Consider the following 16,926-nt stretch of genomic DNA (forward strand, 5'->3'; position numbering starts at 1 on the left):
TAATCCGTTATCAGAATAGATTTTTAATTTATTATATTTATGAAAGATAATGCACATTACTATAAAAACATGTACATAATCATAGTCAAATATTGGCTAGATATATTATCAATTTCAGTTCAGACTTATAAAAGATCGCATAGCTACCATTTCTTTGCCTCAGTTGACAGTGAGTGAACCCTGCTTATTTTATGTATATCCATCAATCACTGCAATCCACCAATGCTCATCTGACGTAAGCCACTTTTAGCGCTATACATGACATCAATGAAAACAGAAAGAAATGATTTTACATTTACACCCAAGTGTTTGTTTTGACAGGTATTATCCTTCGCCAACACACTATATCCTGATTATCTTCAGACATCTAAAGGATAACCGCGAATAAACGCACAAGAAACTGCACAGACTCCAACCCAATTAAGACAACCTTTTATATGCTTTTATTTTCATAAGTGTTCAATAAACGTTCATACTCTGCCATGTGTGGCCGCAAATAAACCAAAGTTTTATTTCGGGCTTTAAAGGGGCAAGGTCACGATTTTGGTCAAAAAATATTTTTCCGATTTTAATATTTACAATACTTTAGAAAGGCATTTTTAATAGGCAACTAAAATTTGAGTGTCATTTGATGAGTTATAAGCGAGTTACAGAGCTTACAACTCTTTGCTATGTAAGCAAAGCGTTTGTTTACATTTCGAACGTTGAAGTAAAAATTCCAGTTTTAGACCTAAATTAAATGTGTTAATCGTTAGGAACTGTTTATTTATGCTGTAAATGAATAATAAGATAGACAAACCAGCTTTAAAACGATTTTTTTTACTGGTATATTGATATTTTACTGGTACCATTCAGTTGTCTGAATGGCAGAGATTCATCTTGTGAATTGATATTTAATAAGAATGTGTTAGTGCCCCCAATACGGGTGTGGAAGAAGACAAGGGTAGTATCGAAAGGTGAGAGTTTAACAAAATACTCAATAAATTGTGAAACACATAAAATCTTTTGGTTTGTTGTTCTTTCTACAATTTTTTTATAGTTTTCAGCACATGAAGAGTGTATAATTAAAATAAAAGGAGAATGATTTTCTTCACAGGTATTCTTTGATAATTAAGGTCTTCCGTTTCCAGCGGAAGACCTTATAGTGATTGTAATGTTTCTTATTATTAAGGTATTCCGTTTCCAACGGAAGACCTTAAAGTGATTGTAATGTTTTTTATAATTAAGGTCTTCCGTTTCCAACGGAAGACCTTATTGTTTTTCTTAGGTTTCTTTTTCCCTATTACTATTATTATTATTTTTCTTACTGATTTTGTGCACGCGATTTCTCGGAAACGGCTCAACCGATTTACGTCAAATTTTCAGTTCTGATAGGTATTGGTCTGAACCTTGTTGGAAATTTTTTTGTTGATGACGTCACTTCCTGTCTTAAGATATCGTGGATTTATCAACTTTTATAGGGGTATTTTGTTCGGAGAACTCCTCTTATACCATTTAAGATATGATGTTGAACTTTTCAGGGCTGATAGACGAAAGACTTAAATAGTGTCTAATGGTCATTAATCATCTTTATCTCAAAAAGCGCCGAACCTCGCCCGAGCTTGAAAATTAAGATTAAAAAGGCGTCATGATTTTTCTTGGTTTTCTTTGAATATCTCTTTTCTTGAAAGCATTTTGTTAAAACATGTAGAACAAAAAAACTTAATTAAATCAAGAGGTTTTATTTCAGATCATGACAAAGGGGCTGGCCCTTCAAATTAGGGGCTGAGGGGCTCTAAAGTCTTTTAATGATAACTTTTTACTGTCAAATATTTTGTGATGCATTATAGAACCAATTATGTTTATTCTTAGGTTATTAACCTAATCATGGCAATCAGTTAGTCCTATGTTACGTAATTAGGATTTTAAGGGGCAAGAAGTCCAAAACTTAGATGATCAATATCTTAAAATAAAGAAACATTTGGATAAGCAATATTTTACAAAAGATGCTCAAGATATTGAGCTTAACAATCTGAAACCATAATTTCCTTGTTATGCGGTCCCTAAAAGGAGTTACAGGGTCGGCCCCTAAAGCGACCCTCTCAAGATATCTCGAGAACGGTACAAAATTTGTAAACACTTTTTGAACAAAATGTGTTTCATTGACAAGAGCTTTCATTTGAAATCATGAAAAAAGGGGCTGGTCCTTCAAATAAAGGGCTGAGAGGGCTCTAAAGTCCTTTAATGATAACCTTTTACCGTGAAATATTTTGTGATGCGTTATATAAGCAATTATGTTCATTCTAAGGTTATTTACCTATACATGGCAATCAATTAATCCTATGTTACGTAATTCGGGATTTTAAGGGGCCAGAAGTCCAAAACTTTAATGCTTAATATCTGAAAATGAAGAAACATTTGGATAAGCAATATGGAACAAAAGATGCTCAAAATATTGAGCTTAACAATAATCAACTATAATTTCTTAGTTATGCGGTCCCTAAAAGGGGTTACAGGGTTGGCCCCTAACACGACCCTCTCAAGATACCTCAAGAACGTACAAAATTTATAATTACTTGTTGAACAAAATGTGTTTGAATTGACAAGAGCTTTCATGTTAAATCATTAAAAAGGTGCTGGTCCTTCTAATAAGGGGCTGAGGGGGCTCTAAAGTATTTTAATGATTACGTTTTACTGTTAAATATTTTGTGATACGTTATAGAAGCAATTATGTTCATTCTAATGTTATGTACCTGTACATGGCAATCATTTACTCTTATGTTACGTAATTAGGGATTTTAAGGGGCCAGAAGTTTAAAGCTTTGATGCTCAATATCTCAAAATTGAGGAAAACTTTGGAAAGCAATATTTAACAAAAGATGCTCAAAATATAGAGCTTAACAATGTACAACCATGTATCGTTTGTTATCTGGACCCTAAAAGGATTTCTAGGACCGGATATCAAAACGATTTTTCCCAGATATCTCAAAAACGGTAACCAATTTCTAAATACTTATTAGTGGTACACAAAAATACCTTTTGACTAAAATGAATGAAAAGGAGCTGATCCCTCAGATAAGGGACACCAAAGGGATAGATAGTCTTTCACCCATTACTCATAGTTCCCGCCTCCTTTTCCGGATACGTTTCGTTGATGAAGGTCAAGAGTAAGGTCATTCCATATTCTAAAAATCGGACGGAAGACCTCCTCATTGCTCGCAACGAGATCATGTCTAGTTATTATTATATTTTTTTTCTTACCGATTTTGTGCACGCGATTTCTCAGAAACGGCTCAACCAATTTACGTCAAATTTTCAGATCTGATAGGTATTGATCTGAACCTTGTTGGAAATTTTTTTGTTGATGACGTCACTTTCTGTCTTGAGATATCGTGAATTTATCGTTTTTTATAGGGGTATTTTGTCACGATAACTCCTCTTTTACCATTTAAGATATAATGTTGAACTTTTCAGGGCTGATAGACGAAAGACTGAAATTGTGTCTAATGGTCTTTAATCATCTTTATCTCAAAAAGCGCCGAAGCTCGCCCGAGCTCGAAAATTAAGATTTCAAAGACGTCGTGATTTTTCTTGGTTTTCTTTAAATATCTCTTTTCTCGAAAGTATTTTGTTAAAACATGTAGGACAAAAAAACTTAATTAAGTCAAGAGCTTTTATTTGAGATCAAGAAAAAGGGGCTGGTCTTTCACATTAGGGGCTGATAGGCCTCTAAAGTATTTTAGTAATAACTTTAAACTGTGAAATATTTTGTAATATATATGTTATAGAAACAATTATAATCATCGTAACGTTAGTTATGCATACATGATAAGTGTTTGCTCCTATGTTACGTAATTAGGGATTTTTAGGGTCCAGAAGTCTAAAACTTTGATCATCAATATCTCAAATTGGAGAACATTTATGAAATGCAATGTTGAACAAAAGATGCTCAAAATAATGTGCTCAACAATATGCAACCATAGTTTCTTTGTTATCCGGCCCCTAAAAGGAGGTATGGGGTTGGCCCCTAAATCGATATTTTCCAGAAATCTTGAGAACAGTACATAATTTGTGAACACTTATTGAACCAAATGTGTTTGAAATGACAAGGGCTTTTATTTGACATCAAGTTAAAGGGACTGGCCCTTCAAATTAGGGGCCAAGAGGGCTCTTAAGTCATTAAATAATAACTTTTAACTGTCAAATACTTTGTGATACGTTATAGAAGCAATTATGTTCATCGTAAAGCTGTTTATCTAGACGTGATAATTGTTTGCTCATCTGTTACAAATTATGGATTTATAGACGCCAGAAGTCCAAAATGTTGATCATCAATATCTCAAAATGGAGAAAAATTTTCAAATGCAATACTGACCAAATGATGCTATAAATAATGTGCTTAACGATATGCAACCATAATTTCCTTGTTATCCGGCCCCTAAAAGGAGTTAAAGCGATCTTTTCCAGATATCTCGAGAACGGAACATAATTTGTAAACACTTATAAAACCAAAAATGTGTTTGAAATGACAAGAGCTTTTGTTTAACATCAAGAAAATAGGGCGGGCCCTTCAAAAAAAGGGCAAAGAGGACTCTAAAGACTATAAGTAATAACTTTTAACTGTCAAATATTTTGTGATATGTTGCGTGATCCTTCAAATAAGGGATCAAGAGGCGTCTAGTGTTATTTATCTATAGTTCTTTTAAATCCCACCCCAATTTTCCAAATATGTTTCTTTAACGAAGATGAAAAGCAAGGTCACTTCACGTTTCAAAAATTGGACGGAAGACCTCCTCGTTGCTCGCAACTAGATCGTGTCTAGTTATAATTTTCCCCCCCTTTTTTCGTCCACAAGATTTCTCAGAGATGGCTGGATAGATTTTTATGAAATTTTCTGGTATGAAAGATAATGACAATATCTCGAAGCTTTTTTTCATTTTGTCAAAAATCGTTTCCAGTCGTATGTTTCCTGTCCCGCGTTGAAAAAGCTTGTCACAACGAGATCTCAGAAAAGGTAAAGATTTGAACATCCAAACTTTGTGGGATGATAGACCTATAACTGAAGATATGTTTAAACTATTTTGTGTTGTTCGTCGTAACTTCCGGTCGTCACCGGAAGCACTTCAAAAATAATTATTTTTATGCATTAAATTACTTTTCCATAGAATGAATATATAAGTGTAAATCTATACCAAGGTTAACTATGCGATGCTATATCATCGAAAAAAATTCTACTTCCGGTGAGATATCTCAATTATCTCATGTGGATTTTTTAAAACACTGTGCCCACGAGATCTCAGAAACTATTAGTGATCAAGGCACGAAACTTTCATGGATGATAGACATTTGATTGAAGATGTGTTTTACCGGTTTCATTTTGTCTTCCGTCACTTCCGGTCCACACAGGAAGAGTTCAAACAAATCGAGCTGTTTATCACTTTAACTTTATTCCTTTTATATTTGTAGTTTGCTCGGTGAACAATAATTTACAAAAGGCAAGTATACAAGAAATATTTAATACAACTTACATTGAGCATTTCTGTTTGTCCGTTTCCTGTCATGAGACAAAAAACCTTATTTCGACGAGATCTCTAAAACGGTAATGATTTGAACAACCAAACTTTGTGGGATGATAGATCTTTGTATGTACATGTGTTAACACTATTTTGTTTTATCCGGCGTAACTTCCGGTCGTCACAGGAAGTACACCCAATTTCGATTTTTTAATATATTTTGTTTACTTTGCATGGAAGTAACATTTAAGCTATAGAAATACAAAAGGACATCTACACTTGGTAAAAAAAAATTCAAAAATCTACTTCCGGTGAGACATCTCAAATATCTCAGGTAGCCTTCTTTTCTAAAAAAAAAACAAAGTAACCGCAAGATCTTAGAAACTGTGAGAGATTAAAACACGTAACTTAAATGAATGATGGACATTTGATTAAACATGTGTTTAATGGGTTTCATTTGGTCGTACGTCACTTCCGGTTCACACTTAAAGTATTCAAGGAGAAGACTTTTTTTACTGCTTAAGATTTTTCTTAATATTTAACTTAGTGTGATGAACAGAAACGTACCATAGGTAAATGTACTAAAAATATCTACTTTTTAATTTCCTTAATCACTTTCGTTTGCCCGTTTCCGATCCTGAGACAAAATCCCTTTCTCAACGAGATACTATAACTAACACAAACCTGAACATCCAAACTCTGAGAAAAGGCAAAACAATGTATGAAGATATGTTTACTATGTTCTGAATGATCCGGCGTAACTTCGGGTCGTCACAGAAAGTACTCGAAAATTGACACATAGTCTTTTGTTTTGTTTACCTTAGAAATAATTACTTTGGAATTCCTTTGCACTTTATATTGTACATGTATCCATTTTCTTTTTAAAGAGAAATAGATTTTTTTTGTACCGATTAAAACATGAGGAACGGAAGACCTTTTTGTTGCTATAGCAACACGAGTCTAGTTTTTTTTTTCCCTTTTTTTTGTCCACCAAACCTCTTATACTTCCAAAATTATCGGAACATTGGCGCAACTGAATCTCGTACATGTATTAGCCGGTGATTAGTCCTACCAATTGTAAGAATGGCTGCAGATTGTCAGATATATCGTAGACGCCGTTTATTTCATTAGGTCGATGTCATAATCAGATAATAGAAAAACGTGGTATGTGTTCTGTAAAAGTGTGTACAAATTCGATATATGGTTTGAGCTTGATATATGGTATTATGATTAAAGAAAATATTTTAAAACTGCTGGACATCGGTATGCCGGTGCGTTTGACATGTTTACTCTAGGATGGTGTCGGAGACAAATAACGTTAACAATATTTATGTCTCTGGTCGTGTAGTGGATCTATAACATCGTATTTTGTTTTTAAAATGCTTTTAGAGTAAATTCAGTTGCAATAAAATGCACCAGAACACTCGATGAAACCAAAAAGAGATTCCAAGATGCCCAGTCTGCCATTAAGAAGAAGGAGGCTTTCAGAAAGAGGGAAACTAACAAAACAGGAGGTGGACCCCCGCCTGAGGTGAATTTCAAGCCATGGGAATTGACAGTGAGTAAACAAATTCATGATTTTTTTATTAGTTAGTTTACACTTGAAAATACGTACACTTTATAATTTCTTTGTTTAAATGTACATACATGCATTTATTTATATTTATAATATAAAGAATATTTTAAATATTACAAACAATAGATGAACTTGAAAAAATGCATATGATGTACATCATAACTCCCTCCCATCATCTATCTTTATGTAATAAAGAAAAAAACCCAATTTGTTTATAATTGAGAATGGTAATTGATTGATTTACAATTTCAAATTGTCTTCCCCTAGATTCTTAGTACCATTCCATTGGTGGCAATTCATGGTCTCGATGGGTGCGCTGATACAGGGACAGATTTGGACAGAGGTATTTTAAAGATTTATTTTTTTGGGGGTGGGGGGGTGGGGGGGGATTTAAACAATAATAATTGAAAAAGTATGCATTTGGTAATTGTAAACAGAAGAAAATTTAATGTACATGTAGACTTAGCATGAATTTATTTTTTTATAACATGATTATACAATGTATCAACAATTATTTAGTAATTATAAATACATTTAGATTTTTTTCCTAACATTAAGGTAACAGGACAGATTCAAGTACATGTATGGCAATTTCTGAAGGTATCCAAAACCCTGGGGCAATGGGAGATACATGTAGCTGGACTTTGTCATCAGATCAGGTCACAGGTATGCATGCATTTTTTCATAAGCATACAAATATATGGCGATGAAAGAGTTTCAATTCCGTTGAATAGACAAAATGGTTATCACAATGCTCAACTCCATCTCTTTTATTCTCAAAAGTACAGAGTGACATGCATTTATATGTAGGGTATAATTGAGAGAGAGAGAGAGAGAGAGAGAGAGAGAGAGAGAGAGAGAGAGAGAGAGAGAGAGAGAGAGAGAGAGCATGCATCACAAAGCCAGTCATGATGACCTTCTATAATAATACATTTTTTTCTTTTCTTGATTTTTAATACTTGACGTGTTTTAATTTAATTGTTCATTGTGAATTGTTATATCTAAAACTTTTACAGATTGTATAGTAGACATTGTACCTGAGAATGAATGTTCGGAGTCACCCTCTCCATCTCCATCTTGTACCCTTACATGTACATGTAGGTATATGATTTATGATTTTTAAAGCCAAAATTTTTTTTTTATCTTAGGTCCGAATAAAAAGTATTCCTGTTTCCTGTCACTGAACTGACCATAATAGATTTATTTTGTTAAAAAATTTATTTTTCATATAAAATAAAGTAGATGTCAATTTAGATAATTCAAAAAAAATTTTTAATTGTTGATTTTAATTTAAAAAGCAAAAAATAAAAAACGTTTTTTGTCATATGGAGATAGTTGTTTTTGAACAATTTTTAATAAGTTAAGCTTCAGGTTTGAAAAAAAAATAGAATTATCTCCCCTCCTTCCTGGGTCTAAAGACCTTATGGAACAATAATTCCAAACAAACAAATTTCTTTAAGGATGGCTTGATTTATTTAGAGTTATTGGTTGTTTTATTTTAGCAAATAAGAACAAGAATAGGAGCAGTTTGGGACTCAAACAGAAAGCTGGAGATTATGGTAAAACTTTTAACCTGTTGTTAACATCACCAGAAATACTTTGTTTACCTACTGCTATTTTTTATCTACCGTATGTTACATTAATGTACCCAGAATGATGTGGGTTAGAATATATGAAACAAATAATAAATCACTTTTAAAGCAAAGTCTCAAGTTTTATGCAAACAATATCTTTAGTCTTATTCTTATTCATTCTGTCTTTTTAAAACATATGTAATGACACAGTAAAGAAATTTAGATATATATTCATTATTTTATTATTATAGAGAATGGAATGAAAGAAATTATTGCAATGAAAAAGAAACGCTTAGAACTGGAGGAACGAAAAGTGAAAGCCCTTGAGAGAATTGCCAGTGCTTTGGAGGGACATCAGGGACAGTCATGCACAGAATTCTCTATTTCTCCTATCATCAGATTTAATTAGAATCCTGCAGCGATTTCTTGTCTTATTTTCTTCATTTACCACCGATTAATTATGATATCAAAAAGTGTGTTGTCGGCTAAATATCTGAGTAACATTTATTTGCTTGTCTCTCAATATTTTGTGGGGTAGTAAATTGCTTTGACCATTTTATGTCATATCAATAAATTAGCTATTTATAATGATATATATGAATCAATATTAATTAAATTCACCTTATGAGAAAGACAACAAACATGTTGTATTGAAAATGTTTGATTTTGCAAAGACGTATTATTTATCATATGTTATATTACTTATATAATTTACTGGGAACTGGTAATTATTTTGGTCTATAGAAATCTGCTTGTAGACAGGAATATATATTATTTATATACCGGTTAATATATATTTAATTGATATTATAATTTTGATATTAATTCATACAGTAAAAATGTATAAGTTCATTTATTATGTAATATTGTCAAAACTCTCTCTCTCTCTCTCATATTTAAGCCACCAAAATATTAAATTATATTTTGTTTATCACATTTTGTTACATTTCTATCCTTTAATAGTTGCTTCTAGGCTGTTGAATTTTATTCAATCGGTTTTAGCTTTATTAGCATTTTGGTTGAGGAATTGAATTAAATTACTGTTACCAATGAAAAAGATTGAAAATACCGTGGATATCTCTCACCATAAAGCGCAAGGTGCACAACACCTGGAACAACAGAATTACATTATTATTATAAATTGTGAATACAGAAAAAAAAATTAATTGTTTTTTAAAAATAAATCATATGTTAGATTTAATTACTGTAATACTATAGTACATATGATATTGAAACAATCTGTCACTTTTTCAATACCCGTTTGGAATGGCATTCCCAGAATTTTATTGATATGAACAAACTTTGGGACAGAGGGTGATTGTCAGTTTCATACACGGACCCAAATTTCTAAATGGGGGGGGGGGGGGGGAGTTTTAATTCTTATAATGAAAATCGATCGATAAACTGGTTAGAACTGGATAATGTAGATTTAGTTCTGCCATTTTCTATACAGCTGTGAACAATTAATTTTCGTAAGAAATATATGGAATCTTACATGTACTTATGTGTGTTTTGTTTTGTTTGTTTGTTTTTCTTTTCAATTATTTGAAAAATCCACATGTACTAGTTCTCGCAAACTTTGATAACTATCCCTTATTTCCTCTATTTCTTACGGAAAGTTATAGTTAATTCAGAAACAGACTGAAATCTACACGCACCGTTTATTGATTGGTCAAAACCTACAGACCTTAGAAAAATCACGGACTGCACGAAATAATATTGATATGTCTTTGGCTGTTTCTTTTAGCTAACTTAACAGTAGTTTAGTGAATTTTCAGGGTAGCGATCATTGTAGAAAAAAAATTACATGATAATCGCGTTAGCGGGTTAGTTTTTTGTTTTTTTTTGCAATGTCGCTACCTTTATATCCCAAATGAATCACCAGAGAAAGTATTTTATTGTTTAAATATACCCCCACTTTTGAAAAATATCTCTCGGATCCACCCCCGAAAAAAACCGGGACTTCCGTGTTTTCTTGTTAAAAAACCCCCAAAAAACCCACAATTCTATAGAAAACATCCATCAACGCACATATTATGCATGATGTATTATAATTAAGTTTTCCCGCACAATTAAAAGAAAATTTAGATCCTCGATCGTTTCCATGAGTAAGCCGCACTTCAGGCATACACTCTTTATTACATATGTATAATAGGTTTTATTTTTCAGACTGATCGCGTTTTGTTTTTATGGTTTATATCTTTATATTCAATTTAATGCAAATGGATACATTGATGCGAAAAGAAACTCTCTCTCTCTCTCTCTCTCTCTCTCTCTCTCTCTCTCTCTCTCTCTCTCTCTCTCTCTGTGCTATAATATATGTCTTCCATATCACCATACAGTTCATGTCTGGTCACTCAATAATATTACTATTGCCAGCTTGGAAAAAAGTATAAAACTGTTGTGTAATGGTTAAGAAATACTTACTTTCATTCTCATTGAACATTTCCGTTTTTCCGTTTCCTGTCCTGAGACAAAAAACCTTGTTTCCTTGAGATATCAAAAACGGTGACAACTTGAACAATCAAACTTTGTGGGATGATAGACCTATGTATGTGTTTGCATTATTTTGTTTTGTTCGGCGTAACTTCCGGTCGTTACTGGAAGCACTTAAAAATGTGGGATTTATTTCATATTTTATTCATTTTACATAAAATGAAAATATCAGTATACAATCTTACATATGTCACCTAAATAATGTTAAATAAGCAAATAAATTTTACTTCCGGTTTGATATCCGCGAGATTTATGTCACTGTAAGTGATTGAGAAACGAAGCTTTCATGATTGATAGAAATTTGATTGGGGGTGTGTTTCATGTGTTTAATTTTGTCAACTGTCACTTCCAGTTCTCACCAGAAGGGTTCAAACAAATCATGTTTAACTGACTTTCTTGGGTGTTTCATCTAGCCTGATAAACAGTGATGTACGCTTAGCAAATGTACGAGAAATACAAACTTTTGTTTTTATTAATCACTTCCGTTTGTCCGTTTTCGGTCCCGAGACAAAAAATATTGTTTCAAAGAAATTTTTTTAAATTTGGCAGAGACGTGAACAACGAAACTTTGAGGAAAGATTGACTTATGATTGTAAAAATGGATAACATTTTTGTTTAGTTCGGCGTTACTTCCGGTCTTCACAGAAGGTACTTCAAAAATTGATTTCTTTTTCATTCTCGTTGTTTTACATGTAAGTAACGTCTGGATATATCATTCACAATAATTATCATATCCACTTTTTTTTCTATGTGAAAGAAGCAATGTCTTACAGTTAAATTGATACATGTATAAAAACGGAAGACCTTTTTGTTGCTTTTGCAACTAGAGTCTAGCTGTAAACTTATTTTTACCCAAAAAATAAACTGATATCCGATTTAATTTATGAATGAAAAAATGACAAAAACAAACCGTCAACCATCTTAAAAATCCATAAAACGAATGCAAATTCAAAGCAGAGCAATACGGACCTCCAAAAAGATAGAGGTAGGATCAGGTGCCTAGGAGGTGTAATCATCCCCAGCTGACCGGTCACATCCGCCGTGTGCTCTTTGTCGTAATCGGGGGAAAACGGAAAAATCCGTAGACAGTTAGGTAATTTATTATGGTCTAACAATTAGTATGAAAACGTCAGTCATCATGCGAGCCAGTGAAAGATTGTATTTGCTGACAAAATCGTTGTAAAAAGATGACATTAAACGAGACTGTTGATAGTCCTGGTTCATCAACTTGTTTGTCAGTAGCTTGCCTCGCCTTAGAAACTGACGATGCCCTTGTGTATCGCGAAGTGAATAGTATTTAAACCAGAATTAGAATGCTATTTTAAGATTTTGTCAATTCGCAGGTACTCGATATGTCTTTTGAGTCGGCATATTGGAAATATTACAATTGTTCCAGGAATGAAAGTTAAGGAAAGAACAGAAACAAGTTTGGGCATCTCTACGGTGTGGTCTTACATAATGTTTTATAGTTCCTGTTGTACGATTAAAGACAAGGAGAGGAGAAGGTCATTACACGTATTAAATGATTTGACCACTGGGGCTAATGTTAAGAATCCAAAATAAAGCTTAAATGCATATATGAGATTCCCATACTGGTCAGTGTATGGGTTATGATACTCAAGGAAAATTTTCTACGTCTTCAAAAGCTAAATTTAACATATTTAGACAAATGTTGACCAATTTTGATTACAACCCAGACAGAAAATCGAATTTTTAAAAACCTCTCCTCTAGTTAATAGATCATTTGTCTTCTTGATAATCTCTACCTTGGACCAATATATAGGGATTAAATATGACACATACCTGTTGTCAACCAGATATGAAGGATTACAACGAACAGTTCACGTAATTCTAAATTATCCTGTAATTCCTGTATCAGTTCAAGCTTATGAGAAGTCAATCACAGACGGGGTACTGAGCTGAGGATTAATTTACACAGAAAGGATATAGATTTACAAATGTCCCAAAAACTTGTTTCGATAAACTAAACTTATTAGTTATCAAAACAGTCAAGAAAGGCACACTACATATAGTTCTCGTTATGTTTGATTAAATGAATACTAAATGCACATTTGTTTATATTTTATTTTTTCATCAAAATGCAAAAAGATGAATGCTTTAAGAATTTAGATGTTTGAAAAGATTACCTACAAATGCATTTCTTTAAAGGACTAACAGATCAAACATGTTTTAACCTAAGAAGTCTACAAGAAGTCTATAAGAAGTCTCTCTCTCTCTCTCTCTCTCTCTCTCTCTCTCTCTCTCTCTCTCTCTCACACACACACACACACACACACACACACACACATAAAAAAATGTTTTCCCAAAACTAAATGCGCGAACTATTTTTTACAAAAAGAAAGAACACTAGATAGGATCTCGTTACGAGTAACGAATAGGTCTTCCGTTCAATTTTAAAACGATACGATTAAAATATCAATGAAATTCCAGAATCCCCCCTCAACCACTCCCTTTCAGATAATGTATACGATTGTCAATATCCTAAATATGCTAAACAAAGTGTTTTGCGTTTTCACATACAGCACATTAAAAATTCAAGATTTTAGTTCCCAAAAATCCTTAATTACGTCATCAATGGCAGTGTCAATAAGTTTTACAAACTGATATTGTTACGATCAACAACTTTGTTTACATAATGCATTACAAAAAATCTTGATCGTTTGTAAGGTACAGTATGTGTAAAAGACGTTATGAGTGTCTTGGCCCCTAATTTCGGGGGCCAGCCCCTTTTTCTTGAGTTTATTTGAAAGGTCACACAAATGCTAACATTTTTTGTTCTTACACCTATCTAAACTTGTTGTTCATTTTTTTAGATACAACTGATTGATTATTTTAGGGGCCAGCCCTCTAGATCCTTAATGGGGACAGACATTGGTGTTTTGATTAATGGAATCGCTTAGTATCATCAATACAGGCATTTAATCTTCTTCAATCCTTAACATAATATGCCTCCTTCTCTAGACATATTGCGTCAAAGTTTAAGTACTTTGGCTCCTAACAATCCCAAATTACGTAATAAATGGGCGTGGCATTTATTTTACCTGATGGATATTGTTACGTTCAACAAGTTTGCTTCTATAATGCATTACACAATCTTGATTGTTTAAATGGTATCAGTAATATAATTTACAACTGTCTTGGCCCCTAATTTCGGGAGCCAGCCCCTTTTTCTGGAGTTCATGCGAAAGGTCTCACGAATACTAACATTTTTGTTTTTACATTCATCTAAAATTGTATTTCATTTTTGAGATACAAATGATTGAATATTTTAGGGACCATACCTCTAAATCCTTAATGGGGACAGACCTTAGTGTTTTAATTAGTGGAATCGATTAGTATTATCAATGCAAACATTTTCGTTTCTACATTGCCTTACAAAATATGTCTCCTTCTCTAGATATATTGCGTCAAAGTTTAAGTACTTTGGTCCCTAAAAATCCCTAATTACGTAATAAATGGGCGTGGCAATGATTTTACCTGACAGATATTGTAACGATCAACAACTTTGCTTCTATAATGCATTACACAATCTTTATTATTTTTAAGTCAATTATAATAGAGTTTACGAGTGTCTTGGCCCCATAATTAAAGGGGCCAGCCCCTTTTTCTTGTTTTCGTTAGAAAAAAAGTTTGATTCTCTACCACTTTTTTTTATATGTCTTAACAAGATATCAACTGATAAAAAGATACCGATCAAAACGTATGAAAATTTTTTAGCCTAGGCGAGCTCCAAGAAAAGGCGCCACTGGCCAAAAACAACATAACAAAGCACAACTTCAAATTAAAGACTACCTACCCTGAACATTTCATAGTCATATTTTTAATAGTTTCTGAGATCAGCTCTGCACAAAATAGGTCGTAAAAATGTACAAAATGGCCGAAAAATCGGTACCGGAAGTGATGACAAAAAATATCAAAAATATATTAAGTTGACATCAAGTCCCATCTTCTGTGAAAAAATCTTTGAAATCGTTTTTGAGAAATCGCTTCCACAAAATTTGTGGAAAAAATAATAATAATAACTAGATACGACCTCGTTACGAGTAACGAGTAGGTCTTACGTCCGATTTTCTATTAATTTAAATGATATCATGAAATATCGATACAATTTCAAAATTAACAACCCCCCCCCCCCCGAAATTGTAAGATAATAAATAAAACTCCCTAATTACGTCAAACGTGGGCCTGACGATGACTTCTTCAAACAGATATTGTAGCGATCAACAACTTTGATTCTATAATGCATAACAAAATATTTATCGTTTTGTTGTTATTCGTTATAGACTTGACGAGTTTATTGGTCCCTAAATAAAGGGGCCAGTCCCCTTTTTCTTGATTTTGTTGGATAGAACTTTTGATTCTCTACCACTTTTTTTCTATATGTCTTACAAAAAATCAACCGATAAAAAGATACTGATCAAAACGTATAAAAATTTTGATTCAAAATCTGTACCCCATTTTCGTGCCTTAGCGAGCTCCAAGGAATAGTGCCAGTGGTGCAAAACAACTAAATAGTGCACAACTTCAAACCATGGTCTACCTATCCTGTAAATTTCAAAGTCATTTCTCTGATAGTTTCTGAGATCAGCTCTGCACAAAATTGGTCGTAAAAAATTACAAAGTCTACCATAAATCCGGACCGGAAGTGATGACGACAAAAATTAAAAACATATAAAATTCAGATAATGTCCCATCATCAGTGAAAAAATTGTCGAGATCGGTTGAGTAGTTTTCGATAAATCGCGTGCACAAAATTTGGGGGGAAAAATAATAACTAGTTACGATCGCGTTACGAGTAACGAGTAGGTCTTCCGTTCAATTTTTAAACGATACAGTGTGTACGATTAAAAAATGTAAATGAAATTTCAAAATTTCCCCTCAACCCCCCCCCCCCCTTTCAGATAAGGCATATGATTGTCAATATAATTTACAATGTTTAAGAAAGTGTTTTGATTTTTCACCTACAGCGCATGAAAGATTTAAGATTTTAGTTCCCTAAAATCCCTAATTATGTCATCAATGGGCGTGGCAATGACTTGTACAAACTGATATTGTTACGATGAACAACTTTGCTTCTATAATGCATTACAAAATCTTCATCGTTTTCAGTTATTTGTAAGAGACTTTACGAGTGTCTTGGCCCCTGATCCTAGGGACCAGCCCCTTTTTCTTGAGCTCATTCGAACGGTCTCACGAATACTTTTATTTTTTGTTCTTACACCTATCTAAAATTGTTTTTTACTTTTGAGATACAAATGATTGAATATTTTAGGGGCCAGCCCTGTAGATCCTTGATTGGAACAGACATTGGTGTTTTGATTAATGAAATTGTAATCATGAATACAGACATGTTCTCTTCTACAATCCTGAACAAAATATGTCTCCTTTTCTAGATATATCGCGTCAAAGTTTAAGTACTTTGGCCCCTAAAAAACCTTAATTATGTCATAAACGGGCGTGGCAGTGACTTTCCTTGATAGATATTTATACGATCAACAACTTTGCTCCTATAATGCATTACAAAATCTTTATCGTTTTTAAGTTATTTGTAATGTAGTTAACGAGTGTCTTTTTTGAAAAGATCTCACGAATGCTAACATTTTTTGTTCTTACAACTATCTAAAATTGTTGTTAATTTTTGAGATACAAATGATTGAATTTTTTAGGGGCCAGTCCTCTAGATCCTTAATGGGGACAGATATTGGTGTTTTGATTTATGGAATTGATTATAATCATTAATACAGGCATTTTCTATTCTACAATACTT

General features: G+C 33.0%; 1 protein-coding gene across 1 annotated transcript; it reads left to right on the forward strand.

Annotated features, from left to right (window-relative positions):
* Nucleotides 1-6,788: 6,788 nt before the first annotated feature.
* LOC117685625 (uncharacterized) lies at nucleotides 6,789-9,159 on the forward strand. Its single transcript, XM_066087106.1, has 7 exons — nucleotides 6,789-6,793; nucleotides 6,882-7,050; nucleotides 7,336-7,411; nucleotides 7,627-7,734; nucleotides 8,085-8,165; nucleotides 8,571-8,627; nucleotides 8,894-9,159. The coding sequence occupies exons 1-7, from the start codon at nucleotides 6,789-6,791 to the stop codon at nucleotides 9,049-9,051; spliced, it is 654 nt and encodes a 217-aa protein (XP_065943178.1). The 3' UTR covers nucleotides 9,052-9,159.
* Nucleotides 9,160-16,926: the final 7,767 nt, after the last annotated feature.

This window comes from Magallana gigas, chromosome 6 (assembly GCF_963853765.1).
Source record: "Magallana gigas chromosome 6, xbMagGiga1.1, whole genome shotgun sequence".
Classification (NCBI taxonomy): domain Eukaryota; kingdom Metazoa; phylum Mollusca; class Bivalvia; order Ostreida; family Ostreidae; genus Magallana; species Magallana gigas.

Coding starts and splice junctions, on each gene's coding strand:
- LOC117685625 (XM_066087106.1), top strand. Junction 7,412..7,626: donor AGGGACAGATTTGGACAGAG/GTATTTTAAAGA, acceptor CCTAACATTAAG/GTAACAGGACAGATTCAAGT. Junction 8,166..8,570: donor TTGTACCCTTACATGTACAT/GTAGGTATATGA, acceptor GTTTTATTTTAG/CAAATAAGAACAAGAATAGG.